This window comes from Anguilla rostrata, chromosome 18, assembly GCF_018555375.3.
Source record: "Anguilla rostrata isolate EN2019 chromosome 18, ASM1855537v3, whole genome shotgun sequence".
In the NCBI taxonomy this organism is placed as follows: Eukaryota; Metazoa; Chordata; class Actinopteri; order Anguilliformes; family Anguillidae; genus Anguilla; species Anguilla rostrata.
This window is the reverse complement of record NC_057950.1, coordinates 5,376,614-5,393,457: the sequence shown is the minus strand read 5'-3', so window position 1 is coordinate 5,393,457 and position 16,844 is coordinate 5,376,614. Positions and strand designations below refer to the sequence as shown.

Below are 16,844 nucleotides of genomic sequence, written 5' to 3'. Positions count from 1 at the left end.
CCCACACAGGCACTGCCCCTCTACCCTCACTGCCCTCTACCTCACACAGGCACTGCCCCTCTACCTCACCAGGCACTGCCCTCTACTCACCAGGTACTGCCCCTCTACCTCACGCAGGTACTGTCCCTCTACCTCACTGCCCCTCTACCTCACACAGGTACTGCCCCTCTACCTCACGCAGGTACTGCCCCTCTTCCTCACGCAGGTACTGCCCCTCTACTCACAGGCACTGCCCCTCTACCTCACACAGGACTGCCCTCTACCTCACCAGGTACTGCCCTCTACCTCACCAGGTACTGCCCTACCTCTGTACCTCACGCAGGTACTGCCCACCTCCTGCCCCTCTACCTCACACAACTGCCTCTCTCACAGGTAACCTGCCCTTTCCTCACGCAGGGCTAGAGCCTGCGTTTAAGAGGCTGAGCTGCGTTTACTGCATGGCGGTCTGCAAACTGGGTTTCATTTTGACTGAGGAGCCTTTGGCAATTACATTAATTGCACAAAAAGGAAAATGGGGGAAAATAGATTCAAAAAAAGGAACTGCCCTATTTGGAATATGGAATTTAAGCTTTTTCAAAAACAAATAGTGGCTGCAACTGGGACAGATAGACATAAAACCTGTTCTCCCTTCCGCACACTAAAAGATGTAGACTATGTGCATGAACTGGCCGGGTTAGCTTCCTCTGGAGTGTGTGCAAATCATCAGTTTGCAGGTAATACTCAGTACTGTATAACGGATAATACTCTGTTTCAGGGTGTCTGCTTTCCTACTGTGTCCGCCAGCCCCTTTAGGTCTTCACTTGGACTGCTTTAGGGCAGTTTCACTTTCTCGCCTGAATTCAGAAGGCTTATACCTCATAAACATTTTGCTGGTACTGCTCAGTCTCAACATAAACTGTGACAATACAGGATGATTCCTGGGCAAGTTTTCTACAGACCTGACAAGCTGTTTGAAATGAGCAAGTTTTATTTTAATTAAGAGTTGAAACATGGGAAGAGCAACAGTGACCTGTGAAAGGATGAACTGGTGTTCCGATTCTTTCGTATTACATTTGAACGCATCCTGAGAACACGTTGTACCTGGCTGCTTCCAGCTGAAAAGCCCAGCTCACATGCAGTATTTCACCTACAAATTTTTTTCTGACATTTGTAATCTCTCGGTGTCCATTTCTGGGAAAAATGGGTAAAATGGCCGCCCTGTTGGAACGGAGCAGTAGGTCTGCAGGTCATTGTTTATAAGGTAGAGTAGCGTTTGCCCTTCCGCTCCTGTCCTCGTCCAGCCGTTTCCAAGGCGACGCTCTGCCGTTTTAGACTCATTTGCCGTTCATCTTAGATTTATTTGGACGGTCCTTTTTTTTTTTCTTTTGTGGTCCCTCCCAGTTATATCACACTCTTAATAACCAGGCCCACCATTTTCCCTCTGCTCCAGATTCTGAGGGAGATGCTCTGCTCACCGACGAACGGTAACGGTGCCAACTCCCAAATAAGGAGCTCCTTTTTTTAAACACTTAACCTATTTTGTCTCACGGAGCACCCAGCTCTATGGCATAATAAGATTCTTCCTCCTATCAGTTAGTCAGTCAGTCAGTCAGTCAGCCTCGTTCAGCGTGGAATTGCTTTGCTGTTGTTTTTTTTTACGGTTACACTGGGATAAATCTTTGGAAGGAGTGTTGTTTCCCAGAGGGAGTAATAATGCAAAAGCAGAACTAACGAGGTGCGGGAGAAACCACTGGTGAATAATTCTCTCAGCTCCCTGCTTCCCTGTTCATGGGGAACCGTCTGGGCCCTGGGTGTACTTCCGAAGGTGTTTGTGTGTCCCTGTGTTTACCTGGGAATCAGTTAAGTTAAACTGCTGCAATGTGGGACAATGTGAGTTGAAATGGTGTCATTATTATATTGATCCAGTCCAAGGAAATTTAAAAAAAGTGGACAGAATACAATTACTAGTGCTGTTAAATTTTTATCTCAAGTCTTAAGTGACACAAAAAGTAACATTGCCAGTAGTCTGACAGAGACCACTGAAATGTAATAAATTTGATTGTGTGTTCATCAGGAGTGACTTCGAGTTCTTTGTAGGAATTTCCTGTTTTTGCATTGCACCAAGTACAAAGCAGCTTCGTTATTAAGAGGAGTAGTGGAGTATTTAGCCTGCCACAGAGAGAGAGAGAGAGTGAGTCAGCTTCTTTCTTTCTTCTCTCTTTTCGTGGTGTCAGTCGGACGCTGGCTTGCAGTCCCTCGGACTCGCCGGGCCCGCTCTTCTGCCTCCGAGCCGTCCGTCTCCATCTTTTCATCCAGCGCGCGCGCCTTGCAGAGCTGACAGAAAGAAAAAAAAAAACCATCCAATCACGAGGAGAAATGCGTCTGAGTGCGCGCGTCGCGTTTAAGATTCCGCGCCATGCTTTGCGCCGTAGCTGGAGCGTGCTCCGCTCTATCTGCCGCTCTACCTGCTCCTCTCTACTCCGCTTTACTGCCCTTACCTGCCGTAATCTGCCGCTCATCTCACAGCTTCTAGATCTTGTACAGCCAGTGCTGCTGGCTTTGGCACAGCCATCTTCCGTGCGCGATCAGAAATCCAGGCTACACAGTTCTATAATTTGCGCTGAAACTGTGCCGCCAGCCATGCCATTGCCAAGTTTGGCTGAGACTGGATGAAAGCACAGGAGAAACAATGGCCTGGAACACAGCTTTGATGTGATGAATCACGCTCAGCTGTCTCCATCTGACGGAACTCCACTGGGTTTGATGATGTAGGAGAACTCCTATCCATTATGCGTAGTGCCAACTGTAAAGTTTGGTGGAGGGGGAATAATGGTCTGGGGCTGTTTTTAATGGTGTGGGCTAGGCCCCTTAGATCCAGTGAAGGGAAATCTTAATGCTACAGCATGCAATCATATTCTAGAGAATTGTGTGGTTCCAAATTTGTGGCAACCGTTTGGGGAAGGCCATTTCCGGTCTCAGCATGATAATGCCCCCGTGCACAAAGTGAGGTTCATAAAGGAATGGTTTGCCGAGTTTTGTGTAGAAGACTGGCCTGCACAGAGCCCTGAGCTGAACCCCACTGAACACCTTTGGGATGAATTGGAATGCCGACTGCAATCCAGAGCTTCCTTATCGCCCAACGTCAGTGCCTGATCTCACTAATGCTCTTGTGACGGAATGGAAGCAAATCCCTGCTGCCGTGTTCCAAAATCTACTGTAAAGCCCTCCCACGAGAGTGGAGGCTGCTATAGCAGTGAAGGGGGGACAGACTCCATATTAATGCCCATGGTTTTGGAGTGGGATGTTCAACAAGCACGTATGGGTGTGATGTTCAGGTGTCCACGTACTTTTGGCCCTGTAGTGTATTTGCAGGTGTATTATTTATTTATTTATTTATTTGAGTGAAACCGATGTCTCCTGTGTGTCTCAGGTGTACTGGAACTCGCTCTCCCGGACGTACTGGGTTCACTGGCACATGATCGAGATCCTGGGCAGCGGGACCAGCGGGCAGGCCGAGAAGGAGACGCAGGAGAAGGCCAGCTCCCTCACAGAGACGCTCAAACTCACAGCTGGTAAGGGAGCCTCCTTCACAGAGACTCTAAAACTCACAGCTGGGAAGAGAGCCTCCTTCACAGAGACGCTCAAACTCACAGCTGGTAAGTCCTCCATGAGTGCATCCGTCATGTAACGCACCACAAATGCCATTTGAAGGTGAAGGCATGCTTGTATCAGCCAGCGTTGACACCACAGGCCGACACATTAGAGAACTTGTGTGGAAGTGAAGAAACGACTTCTCAGAGACTTCTTCTCTTGCCAGCGTTGTCCTACCATTTTGGGGAAAGGCCATTTCTTTTGACTCTGTGACCGACTAACTCTCGCTCTTGTCTGTTTGCGTGCGTGTGTGTGTGTGTGTGCGCGTTCGTGCTTGTGTGTGCGTGTGTGTGCGTGCGTGCGTGCGTGGTGTGTGCGTGTGTGTGCGTGCGTGCGTGCGTGCGTGGTGTGTGCGTGTGTGTGTGTGTGCGCGTGCGTGCGTGTGCGCGTGCGTGCTTGTGTGTGTGTGTGTGTGTGCGTGCGTGTGTGTGCGTGCGCGTGCGTGCGTGTGCGTGTGCGTGTGTGCGTGTGTGTGTGTGCGTGTGTGTGTGTGTGTGTGTGTGCATGGTGTGTGCGCGTATCCTTGTCTTTGTTTGTCAGTGAGCCAGACGTTCTTCTCCAAGCCCCCCGGGGGGCTGTACTCCCTGCCCTACCTGGCCGAGGGGCTGCAGGAGGAGGGCGGGGCCCTGAGCCGGGCCGAGTGGTGGGAGGTGCTCTTCTTCATCAAGAAACTGGAGCCCAAGCAGCAGCAGGAGGTCAACGCCATCCTGAGGCAGAGCCTGGACGACCAGGTGAGCCTGGAGCACACACACACGCACACATGCGCGCATGCACACACACACACACGTGCGCCCACACACAGACGCGCATGCACACACACACACACAAACCTGCACACCTTCTGTGTTCCCTCACTCCTTCCCTTTGTCTTTCTGTTTGCTTTTCATATTTACTTTCTCTTTCCCCCTCTGTTTGCTCTCCTTCTGTATTTGAACCCTTTCTGTGCTCGCTCTTTCTCTCTCTCTCTCTTCACTAACACGATCACACATGCTGGCTTTCTTCCTGTGCAGCTTGAGAGAACATTCATCCAGACGTTCATCATCTTCCTCCTCCTCTAAAGGTGTACAAGATTTGCTTGTGAATAAGTGTATGCTGGAATTGTGTGTGTTGATTTGAATGCCCCTCCCAGTGACAAAAAAAAAAAAAACAGGTATTAAAGGGTTGTGATGTCACCACACTGGTGGGGAACAAGCACACAGAATCACAGAATTTTTAACAACCAATAGAACAATTATGATTGTGTTTGCTGAAGAATGCTTCCTACTTCCTGCTTATACAAACTAAGCCTGAAAGTGCTGTCAGAAAGTATCCACTGTCAGCATTATTCTTGGATGTTCTGTTTTATTAGCTGTTAACAGCGTTATCTGTGTGATTGGAGGAGGCTTGCTGTTTCCTACCTGTAAGCTGATGTCACCACTGTCTCGCCCCTGTCGCATCCCCCCAGATGGAGGACCTGGACGAGGTGGCGCTGGTGGAGCTGTCGGTGCCCGGCGAGGTGGCGCAGAAGGTGCTGCACTACCTGAAGCAGGCGCTGCCGCCGTCCTGCCTGCGCGACCTGCAGTGCTCGCACATCTTCGCCCGCCACTACCTGCAGCGCGGCGGCGGCCTGGAGGAGGACCTGCTGCACGCCTCCCTCAGCCCCATGGAGCTGGACGGGCAGGGCCCCTGCGCCTCCACCTCGTCCTCCTCCTCGCTGGCCAACCTGGGCTCCGTCTCCAAGAAGCCCAAGAAGGAGGCGCCCTCCGACTCGGGCAACTGCAGCAGCTCGGACGCCGAGAGCGAGCTGCCCAAGGAGGACGAGTCCAAGTACCCCGAGGACCTGGAGGAGAAGATGAAAGGTTAGCGCTTAGCGCTTAGCCGCGCGGAGCGGCTAGTGGCTTCCTGGCGCTACATCGACCGTTCGCGGTCAATTCGGTGTCATTTGTGGAACTGTGTGTGTGTGGGGGGGGGGGGGGGAGGGGGGGGCAGGGGGCAGGGCAGGGCAGGGCAGGGCAGGGGACAGGGGTAACGAGACAGTGCAATGTTTTACCCCTGGTGTTGATTGCCGTACGGGTCATTTGAACGAGCAGTAAATGTATTAGGAGTAAACGAGTGCTCTAGGATGGTGATTTGCCTGGTTCCCCGGAGACGGATGAAGGCATTGGACTGTTTAATGTCACCGTCTCCCTGATGGCAGAGAGAGTACTCTCTGTGAGCCCAGTGTTTGGAGCAAACTTAATTAAGCTGTCGCCGGTCTTGCGACGCAGGTTTGCGGCAAACAAAAACAAGTTTGAATAATTATGATGATAGCGATAGCAATAAGCTTCATTAATAGTATTTTTGAAGCGGTGTGCTACAAGTGCTCCACAGAATAGATATTGTAGTCCCTTGCGTAATGTGCGGGCAGCGATTGGACGTCTCTTCTGGTCTCTCTCTCTCCAGTCTTCAACAACCCGAAGATCCAGGGCAAGAGGAACTCGCTGGAGAAGATGGGGGAGGTGGTGGACATCATGAAGAAGAGCGGCTCGGACCCCGGCCAGCAGCTGGCCGGCATGAAGTTCATCGCCAAGATCCTGATGGACGAGGGGCCCCAGGAGAGGAGCAGCCTGCGGACGGACTCCGCCCAGACCATCCGGTGAGCGCCCAGCGCCCTTCCCTTTCTGCCTGATCCCTCTCCAGTGGGCAGCTTGGACTGTGCCTGGAACTGCTTGCTTGTGCTGTCTCTGCTTTGGCATTTTCACTCTTCCGGTAAATTCTTTCTTAATCATCTTGCGTTGCTAAGTACATTAGCCTGCTGCAGACTGATGGGAGCCAAGCTTAGGTGAGCAGTAAAGCTCTGCTGGTTGTGTATTGGGCCTGACTTTGTTTTAATGGAGGACCTGGTGCATTAAAACTGGAGACTCCATGTGAAGGCCGAGACACTGAGCTCTGCCTGTCTCTCTCCTCTCTCTCCTGGATGTGAATCTGAAGGTGGTGCCAAGTTGTTGATCTGAGCTGAGCAAGGTCTTATCTCTCTCTCTGACTCTCCCTCTCTCTCACCCCTCTCCCTCCTCCCCCCTCTCCCTCTCTCTTCTCTGTGCCCTCCTCTCTCCCTCTCCTCCCTTCTCTCTCATCTCCTCCTCCTCCCTCTCCTCCCTCCTCTCCCCCCCTCCCCCCCCCCCCCCGCGCAGGGATAAGATCCTGAAGCTGCTGGTGGAGCGGCTCAGCGGCCAGCCCCAGGAGGTGGTGGTGAGCACGCTGCGCCTCGTCTGCATCCTCATGCTGCGCTACGAATGGCGGGTGTCCTTCGCCACCGAGGGCGGGGTCAAGGCCATCCTGTCCTTCATGCAGGAGCACCCCGGCTGCACGCAGGTGCAGAAGATTGCGCTGGCGGTGAGTCCTCACAGACATTACATTACTTTACATTACTTTACATTACATTACTTTACATTACTTTACTTTACATTACTTTACGTTACATTACATTACTTTACGTTACATTACATTACGTTACATTACATTACGTTACATTACATTACATTACAGGCATTTGACAGACGCTCTTATCCAGAGCGATGTACAACAAAGTGTATAACCATAACCAGGAACAAGTATGACGAAAACCCCTAGAGAAAAGTACCGGTCCAAGTGCAGGGAACAACCGCATAGTTCAACTTGGACCCAGAAGTCCCTATTTTGTGATAGCAGAGAATGTTGTTGACTAACTAAAACAGTGTTATGGGCACTAAGTCTACGGCTTAAGGCAGAAGCACACTGCAGAAGGCAGTGGTCTTGGTTTTTAACATTGCGTCCTTGTCCTCCCACCACCTTTCACAGAAGAGCCCCTAAAAGTCCTGTGAACTTCTGCCCTAAATTTTGTCATATCAGATAATGTTGTTGACTAGCATTATTTCCTCCTTGGCCGGAGAAACCTTTTTAGAGCACTAAGTCTTTGGCTTAAGGCAGAAGCACACAGGCAGGACAGTTTGGCAGAAAACAGAAGCACACAGGCAGGACAGTGCTCTGGGACCTGGGTTTTTAATGCTGTCCCCCCCCCCCACCCCTCCCCCAGGCCCTGAAGGTGATCACGGGGGCCAGCAAGCACGACATCCGCAGCATGGGCCGGTGCCTGCCCCTGTCCGAGTCGGGCACCCAGATGATGCTGGAGATCTTCGCCAGCATCGGCTCGGCCACGCCCGAGGGCTCCACGGGCCTGCTGGGCGCCATCCCCGCCGCCATCGAGCTCATGCTCAACACCCCGGGGTAGGCCCCGCCCACCGAGCGTCGCCACGCCCATCGGCCGCGTGCTTTCATTTCTCTTACACAACGTGACGTTTTCTTATTGTATTTATGTATTTATTTATTTATTTTTGGACCCTGCAGGTCCACGGTGTCGGTGCGGGACGGCCTGCTGGTGGTGATCATGCTGATCTCCAGCCATAAGAGCCTGGCGGAGCAGCTGGTGGCGTGCGGGATCAGCGCCGTCCTGCAGAAGTGCCTGTCGGCCCCGCGGGCGGAGACCATGCTGGCCATCATCGCCCTCAACCACATCTCCATGGTGCACAAGCTGGAGAAGCAAGGTACGCCTGCAGCCATGACCGCTCCGCCCTGAACCTGGATTCCCCCCCGCCCTGAACCCTGTAACCCCCCCGCCCTGAACCCTGTAACCCCCCCGCCCTGAACCCCGTAACCCCCCGCGCCCTAACGTAACCCTGCCTGTAACCCTGCCAAGCCGCTCCCTGCAACCCCGTAACCCCCCTGCCCTGAACCCCATAACCCCCCTGCCCTGAACCCGCCCCCGCCCGAGTCGTAACGCGTAACCGTGGACCAATCTCATGGTCGAGGCGTCACTAGGACATCCGTCCTCCTAGACTCCTCCTCCGCAGAGTCGAAGGAGGAGCTGGACTTCAAGGACACGGGGCTGAAGATGCTGGTGGTGAGCCTGAAGGAGATGACGGCCACCAAGGAGGTGATCCTGACGCTGGAGCAGCTCCTGTGCGACGACACCTCCCAGCTGGAGGAGGAGCGCAACCAGGTGACCCGCAACAAGGACACCTTCCAGGACCTGGTGCGCCTGATGGACCAGCACCGCGTGGACCGGGCCACGCAGCTCTCCATCCTGAGGTCAGCGGGGGCGGGGCTCGGTCCGGTCCGGTCCGGAGGGGGCGGGGTTAGGGGCGGTGCAGACGGCTGGTTGGCTGGCGAGGCCGAGGCTGGGCGTGGGGGGTCGTAGCTCGGACACAGCTGTCGTAGTCTTGGATCAGGGAAAACTTCTCCGTTACTTTGGTAACTGTGTCATAGTGCAGTAGTACTGTCCCTTTAACGGTGATGTTTGTAATAAATAAAGGAAAGAGAAACTGATTTATGAATAGCTGGGTCAATTGGATTTTGCTCTGTTGTCAGCCATGCTAACTGTACCTTTATAAATAAGCGAATAATTCCCCTTGATAGTAGTTGTGCATTTTGTTTCCTTGTGGGGCACTTTTGGCCCCAGGTTTGTGATGTGACTGTGACAGCTAACCGACCGGCTGTGTGTTGTACTCTTCTTCTCAGGATTTTGAATAAGTTCCTTGACAACTACCAGGAGGACCTACTGCCCTGGCACGAGAGCATAGAGCCCTGCCTGTCCTCCCTGACGGCCTTCATCAATGACCGAGAGGTAGGGAGCCGGTCCCTGTCACTCCCCTCACTAATGCAGTACATTACGCAGCCCTGGCTAGCTATCTGCTGTTCACTGTATTCACAGTCTGCCCGCACAGAGAAGGTGTGAGGGTGTGTGCATCTGCCTGCTTATCTGTGTGAGGTTAGAGCAGTGCTCCCCAACCCTGTTCCTGGAGTTCTACCGTCCTGTAGGTTTTCACTTCAACCCCAAAAAAGCTGCACCTCATTCTGACAGCTAGAGATCTCACTGAGCTGCTAATGAGCAGAATCAGGTGTGTCAGATTAGGGTTTGAGGTAAAACGTACAGGACGGCAGATCTCCAGAAGCAGGGGGTTGGAACCACTGGTTTAGGGGGAAATAGAGGATTCCATGTTACACTGTAAAATAAAATGTTTTGAATTGAATATCTTTATTGTCGTCCTTAAACCGACGGCAATAAAGAACCCCGTAACCCCCGCCCCGAACCCCGTAACCCCCGCCCTGAACCCCGTAACCCCCCTGCCCCGAACCCCGTAACCCCCCCACCCTGAATCCCATAACCCCCCCGCCCCGAACCCCGTTGTGCGTGCGTTCACATGCTGTGCTTGTAAAACGAAACCAAAGTGTTTGTTTGCCTGGTCCCGGCCCGGCGCGCATTCCCTGGTGGTCTCTCACGTCCTCCCCGAACCCCCCCCCCCACCCCCCTCACTAGGTGGTGCAGCTCTTCATCCGCTTCCTGTACCGGCTGGCCACGCTGAACAAGGACTACGCGGTGGTGATGTGCCGCCTGGGCACCAAGGACGCGCTGATCAAGGCGCTGGACAAGCACAGCGCCAGCCTGCTGCTGGTGACCGAGCTGCGCGACCTGATCGGGGACTGCGAGAAGTACGCCAGCCTCTACAAGAAGATGACCACCAGCATACTGGCCGGCTGCATTCAGGTCCGGCGCCGGCTCCTCCCGCTTTCCTGTACCGCCGTCCGTGGGTCGCTATAGAGCGGGGGGGGGCTGGGGGCTTCTGGGACAGCTGCTAGCTCGGCCCATTGATCCCGCTTAACAGGATAGGCCGTTAAAAAAAAAATAGTCCCTGATGGCCAAATCTGTGCATCCAGATTTGCCGTTTCCATAGTTTCCCTGCACTTTATTATGATCTGTTCGTATTACATAAATGGTAATGATATTGCAAATCATGTTCATAGTGCATTCATGGTAATGATATGATGATTGTAATAAAGTATTTTCCCTCCCAGGGAACAGCCCTCTGTGCCCTTTAAAGCAGACCAGTAATGATGAAAGCCAATTATTTGGCGTATTTTAATAGTCTCGCATTTGAATGGAACACACTTATGTGCGCATTATGATCAGTTTGCCCCTTGAGTTTGCGCTGCGTATGGTCTTCATTCACTTCACGTTTTGAATGCCGGGGTGTTCTCGCCCTGTTTGACTCTCTTCCTTCCCCTTCCCGGCCTCTCCACAGATGGTCCTGGGCCAGATCGAGGAGCACCGCCGCAGCCACCAGCCCATCAACATCCCCTTCTTCGACGTCTTCCTCCGCAACTTGTGCCAAGGTCCGCGAGCCGCCGCCTCCGGCCTCTTACTCGCATGCAAATGACTGGATGTCCAGCAGGTCATGTGACGAATGTCTAGTGGGTCATGTGATGACTGTCTAGTGGGTCATGTGACGACTGTCCGGTGGGTCATGTGACGAATGTCCAGTGGGTCATGTGGCTACTGTCCAGTGGGTCATGTGACAACTGTGCAGTGGGTCATGTGACAACTGTCCAGTGGGTCATGTGACGAATGTCCAGTGGGTCATGTGACTACTGTCCAACAGGTCATGTGACTAGCCCCCTCAGCTTCAGTGTAAATGAAGCTGAGGGGGCTAGTCACATGATGTGACAAATGTATGTGCATAGGTCACATGATGTTGTCCATTGGGTCATGTGGCTAATGTCCAGTGAGTGGGTCATGTGACTGCCGCTTCAGCTTCAGCGTGAATGTTAATATCTGGATGTCCTTTTGTGTCGTGCGACTGGCCGGTCCGAACCTGAGCTGTGTGCTGATTGGCTCCTGCAGGGTCCAGTGTGGAGCTGAAGGAGGACAAGTGCTGGGAGAAGGTGGAGGTCTCCTCCAATCACCACCGAGCCAACAAGCTCACCGACAAGAACCCCAAAACCTTCTGGGAGTCCAACGGCTGCACAGGTTCCCACTTCATCAACCTCTACATGCACAAGGGGGTGGTGATTAGGTACGTCTTATCATTCACTTCTCTCTGATGTGTTATCTGTGACTCAGGCTTTGTTTTGTTACGTATCTGACTCGAGTCAGTAAATGTGTCCAAAGTGCATGTTTAAATGTTATATAGGCTAAATCGTTATCAGGGACATAAAAAAACAAGCTCATATGTTTTCTGCAGCTTACTGAAGCTGTGTGGATTTCTCTACAAAATATAGTTTAAATATGGCGATGAGTATGTGTGTGTCAGTCTGTAAGGCAGCCAGCACTCAACCTTATACAGACACCCCCCCCCCCCCCCATGTGGTTTGGGGGTTTGATCTCCCACCATGGCACTTTAGACACTGTGATCCCATCTCTCTCTGCAGCCCTCTCTGCCTTTCCTCTGTCTGAATAAAAACAATTTAAATGTAAAAGGAAGGCAGAGTGTCCTTTCTGCTTGAAAAAATGAATCTGTATTTTTAATGTCTTTCTCGGACATGCTCAGTTGGTGCCCAGGGCTGCTTTCATCAGCAAATGGAGAGGTGGATGTGCTTTGCTTTAACATCTGCCTCTGCGTGCTCAAATAGCCCATAGCCAACTCTTCCAACATCTCCATTAAATCGCTGCTGTTTTTTTTCTGGTTTTTTTAAGTGTGCGTAATATAATCTTATATTATTGCCTGTTTACATTTGCGTATGGCAGAGTAGCCACTGTGACAGATGAAGCCAGTTAGCGTATTGTGTGAAACAAACAAAAAATAAAACGAGCAGATGGCCCTCTCGCAGTTTCGCGTTCATTCAGTCTCCCCTGCCCTCCTTTGAGAATGTGAACAGTGCTCTTTGGGGACAGAGGTGAACCCGAGTGAAAATATGTGCCCCCCGCTGTTCTGGAATGCAGGCAGCTGGCAGTGCTGGTGGCCAGCGAGGACTCCAGCTACATGCCCGCCCGCATCGTGGTGCTGGGCGGAGACGACCCCACCAACATCAACACGGAGCTGAACACCGTGAGTAGCGCTCTCCGCTAGCAGTACGCGCCGCTGAGACGCTGAGAGACGCGCGCCAGTGACTTCCTGCAGCTACAGAGACCTCCAGCTGCCGGGGTTTTCGGTTTTTGCGCACATTTTAACGAAGTTTGATGCCCACGCACCAAACAAAAGGTGGGGGGGGGGCTTATTGGCTTCTTACCTTTCCTGAAACTGCAATCATAGATTTCGTGTGTGTGATTTTGATTTATTCGGTATCCATGTGTGCGCATTGACTCCTGTTAAGTTCCAGAAGTTTCTCAGAATTCCAGCATACGCAGGAGCGTTTCGGCGAATGCTTTTTCACCGCGTACGTACGCAGCATACGAGCTGTAAAGCAGATTTTAAAAACGCAGCTGCCGATTTGTTTTTGTTACGGGTTGCAGCTCGCGATCTTGGCATTGGACACGACGCATTTTCTCAAAATGACAGATGGCTTATTATTTCCAGCTTCTAAATTTGATAAATGATGGGTGGTTGTTGGTAAACTGAAACCCTGGTGTACTGTTCTGGCAGTAAAGGAATATTTTGGGGGGGGGGGGGGGGGGAAGGTTTGTTTCAGATTAGGAAACGACCACATTTTGAAAACAACAAACTCTATAATATTGCAGTTTGAAAATGACTTGTGTGTATGTTGGAGCAGTCATGATACTTTTTATAAGGCTATAAGGTTGTTATAAGGATCCATAATGTTTGGGCCGTGTAGGTTTCACAAGGTTACAAGTTGTGTTTTCCAAAACTGCCGGAGCCCTTGTCTTGATGGTTCACTTCTGTGCTTTTCTCTCCATATCCGGTGATACGGTGTGTTGCTGTAAATCTTTTTTGAAATCGCTCGACCAATCAAAATGCGACTTTCCGACCCTGCGTTTTCTATTGGCAGGTGAACGTACCGCCGTCGGCCAGTCGCATCGTCCTGCTGGAGAACATGACCCGCTTCTGGTCCATAGTGCAGATCAGAATCAAGCGCTGTCAGCAGGTACGTGATGCACTTTATTTTATTTTATTTTTAAAACCTGACCCACATTCTGGACCTTGTTTAGTAGCTTTAGTAGCCGGTACCCAAATTCGGGCTGAAACGGGTCTCCGCTGTCAGAGCTGCTTTTATGCAAGCTCTGCAGAGACACAGCCTCGTACGCTGAGGACCCTCAGCACACAGCCCGTACAGGTGCGCTGCTGAGAGGTGCAGGTTGGGAGTTGTAGGCAGTGGCTGGGGGGAAGCTAGCCTTTCCCACGATGCTCTGGAATAACCGCGGCGGTGGCGGCCCCTCTCTCCAGGGCGGCATCGACACCCGGGTCCACGGGTTCGAGGTCCTGGGGCCCAAGCCCACCTTCTGGCCCGTGTTCAAGGAGCAGCTGTGCTGCCGGACCTACCTCTTCTACACCACCAAGGCCCACACCTGGTGCCAGGAGATCCTGGAGGACAAGGTGCAGCTGCTGCAGCTTTTCAACAAGTGAGTCCTCCTGCACGCGTTTTACACACCTCTTACACACCTCTTACACGCGTTTTACATGCCTGTTACACGCCTATTATGTGCGTTTTACGTGCCTGTTACATGCCTATTACATGTGTTTTACATGCCTGTTACATGCCTATTACATGTTTCCATTACATGCGTTTTACACGCCTGTTACATGCCTATTACATGTGTTTTACACGCCTATTACATGTGTTTTACATGCCTGTTACACGCCTATTACATGTGTTTTACACGCCTGTTACATGCCTATTACATACGTTTTACACGTCTGTTACATGCCTATTACATGCGTTTTACACGCCTGTTACATGCCTATTACATGCGTACGTCTGTTACATGCCTATTACATACGTTTTACATGCCTGTTACATGCCTATTACATGTGTTTTACACGCCTTGTACACACCTATTACATGTGTTTTATACGCCTGTTACATGCCTATTACGTGCGTTTTACACGCCTGTTACACGCCTATTACAAGCGTTTTACACGCCTGTTACACGCCTATTACAAGCGTTTTACACGCCTGTTACACGCCTATTACAAGCGTTTTACACGCCTGTTACACGCCTATTACAAGCGTTTTACACGCCTGTTACATGCCTATTACAGCGTTTTACATGCCTGTTACACGCCTATTACAAGCGTTTTACACGCCTGTTACGCTATTAAAGCGTTTACTGCCTGTTACATGCCTATTACAGTACCGCTGTCTCTATTACACGTTACACGCTGTTACATGCCTATTACATACGTTTTACATGCCTGTTACATGCCTATTACATGTGTTTTACAGGCCTGTTACACGCCTATTACACGCATATTATGCGCAATTTACACACCTGTTACACGCGATTTACACGCTTCTTACACGCCTCTTACGCACCTGTTACACGCCTGTTACAGGCCTTTGGTGCTGAGTGCCTCCTGTACGCCTCCGGCCCCTTGTGGTGTAACACGGCTGACTGCCCCCCTCTCACAGGCTCAACAGCGCCCTCCGGCACGAGCAGATGTTCGCTGACCGCTTCCTGCCCGACGCGGAGGCGGCAGAGGCGCTGGGCCGCACCTGCTGGGAGGCGCTCATCACCCCCATCGTGCAGAGCATCACGCTGTCAGGTACGCCGTCCGGGGGAGCAGGGGGGTGGGGGGCGGCGGTCCTGAGCTCTCCATGAAATCCACCTAAAGATCCATCCCTCGATCCCTCTTTATCTCCCGTTCATCCAACCCTCTCACCAGATCATCCAACCATCTGACTTATCACCCAGTCATCTGATCATCCAGCCTCAGCCATTCATCCCTCTGTTCACCCAGACTCGTCTGTAATGGCTGCCTCTACACGGCTCCCTCGTGTGTGTGTTCATCCTTCTCCCGCTGGTCTGAGGAGCAGAAGGGCTCTGTTCGGTGTAGTAATGCGCTCTTCTCTTTTACCCCCCCCCCCCCCCTCTGTGACAGACACGCCGGTCCTGAGCCCGCTGTCCTGGCTGCTCAGCGAGTACCTGGACAACGCCGAGATCGCCAAGCGCTGCAAGAGCCGGGCGGCCATCTTCAACTCGCGTGTGCGCCGCCTCACGCACCTGCTGGTGCACGTGGACACCAGCCGCGCCGACGCCGAGGAGCTCAAGCCCCCGGTCAAGTCCAGTGAGTGCCCCCCCCCGCAGCCCCCTCAGCCCCCCCCCAGCCCCCCTCAGCTCATTCCACCCCGCCCTGGCCTGGCCCTCGCAGGCCTGCAGCACCCTGCATGCGTCCTCACTGCCTCCATTTTGTAGCGCCATAACCGCTGCTTGATCGTAGCTGTGCTCATTTAAGGCACTTACAGAACAAGCCTCTCTAGTACAAGGATGGGCTCTCAGCCTGGGCAGAACCAGTCCAATCCAGCTGTAACATCTGGCTTTGATCTCCTGTCAAAACAATCAATTAAAAAAAAAAAAATCTAATTAAGGAATAAATTAAGGCAATGAATTTGAATGCAAACGGATGGCTGAAATCTGACTTTGATGGCCCTGTCCTGCTATAGAGGCAATCATGGCTGTAACTGAGAGTAATAAATCAACATTAATACTCTACATGTTTTGGCAATTCATCATCATCATCTTTTTTTTCCAGTCATGTAAAAATTCATCCGCTCAGACGAGTTGCTTTAAATTAAAAACCACTTACTGCAAGATCAGCTGTTAATTAGCAGTAACAAGCCATTGGCAGCTTCTATATTGAAGGTGTCTTTCTTATTTTCAGAAGGTATCAACCGAAGCAAAGATTTAAAGAGTAAGTAACAGCATAGAAGCCCAACGTAATGCATTTATTTGAATTTTTATATTCTTTTAAAAAATGTTTTAATGTGTTCTTTTTTTAGCTCACTGACCCACATTTACAGTCACACTAACCACTTTGAAATGGCACCATATACACCTCTAGCGTGATCACATTCTCTCAGGGGATATATATATATTTTTTTTTTTTTTTTTCCTATTTTGTGCTTTTCTTTGGTTTCCTTTTTGTTCTGCCATTTTGGTTTTGTGTGAGGGGGGGTCTTGGGGGTCGGTGTGCCCTTTTTCCCTTCACGGAGCGCTGTTTTTCAGATGGCAAAGAGGGAAAGAACAAGGAGGCGGCGGCCTCTTCCTCCTCCTCTTCCTCCGTCCGGCCCAAAGTGAAGAACGCCAGCAGCATAGCCGGGATAGCGCAGTGCTGGCAGGGCGTGGTCCAGCGACAGGTAAGCGTGGGACGGTCGTACCGTACCGTACCGCACACCTGCACGGGTGCCCTGGGGGGGTACCCCACACCTCTGCCTGCCCCAGGGGGGCGCACACCTCATGTTTCGGTGGGGCGGTGCACGTTCCGGGTTCTTTTCTTACCCCACTCCATTTAGAGCATGACTGTTCACATCAGCACTGGCTTACTCCTCGG

The 16,844-nt window shown here is 51.8% G+C and overlaps 1 protein-coding gene across 6 annotated transcripts in view; it reads left to right on the top strand.

Annotated features, from left to right (window-relative positions):
* The window catches only part of LOC135245122 (cullin-9), a 48,333-nt gene that overhangs the window by 13,770 nt on the left and 17,719 nt on the right, over positions 1 to 16,844 (top strand). For 2 of the 6 annotated variants that reach the window (XM_064317967.1, XM_064317964.1), the window contains exons 5-23: positions 3,410 to 3,635; positions 4,171 to 4,361; positions 5,075 to 5,468; positions 6,052 to 6,244; positions 6,780 to 6,981; positions 7,661 to 7,851; positions 7,972 to 8,168; positions 8,475 to 8,712; positions 9,142 to 9,247; positions 9,941 to 10,168; positions 10,704 to 10,794; positions 11,303 to 11,474; positions 12,341 to 12,446; positions 13,345 to 13,440; positions 13,740 to 13,915; positions 14,926 to 15,059; positions 15,396 to 15,581; positions 16,176 to 16,205; positions 16,520 to 16,650. In XM_064317967.1, the coding sequence (XP_064174037.1) occupies positions 3,410 to 3,635; positions 4,171 to 4,361; positions 5,075 to 5,468; positions 6,052 to 6,244; positions 6,780 to 6,981; positions 7,661 to 7,851; positions 7,972 to 8,168; positions 8,475 to 8,712; positions 9,142 to 9,247; positions 9,941 to 10,168; positions 10,704 to 10,794; positions 11,303 to 11,474; positions 12,341 to 12,446; positions 13,345 to 13,440; positions 13,740 to 13,915; positions 14,926 to 15,059; positions 15,396 to 15,581; positions 16,176 to 16,205; positions 16,520 to 16,650 (3,288 nt within the window). The remainder of the gene's footprint in view (positions 1 to 3,409; positions 3,636 to 4,170; positions 4,362 to 5,074; positions 5,469 to 6,051; positions 6,245 to 6,779; positions 6,982 to 7,660; positions 7,852 to 7,971; positions 8,169 to 8,474; positions 8,713 to 9,141; positions 9,248 to 9,940; positions 10,169 to 10,703; positions 10,795 to 11,302; positions 11,475 to 12,340; positions 12,447 to 13,344; positions 13,441 to 13,739; positions 13,916 to 14,925; positions 15,060 to 15,395; positions 15,582 to 16,175; positions 16,206 to 16,519; positions 16,651 to 16,844) is intronic. The other 4 variants (XM_064317965.1, XM_064317969.1, XM_064317968.1 and 1 more) reach the window with 4 other exon arrangements.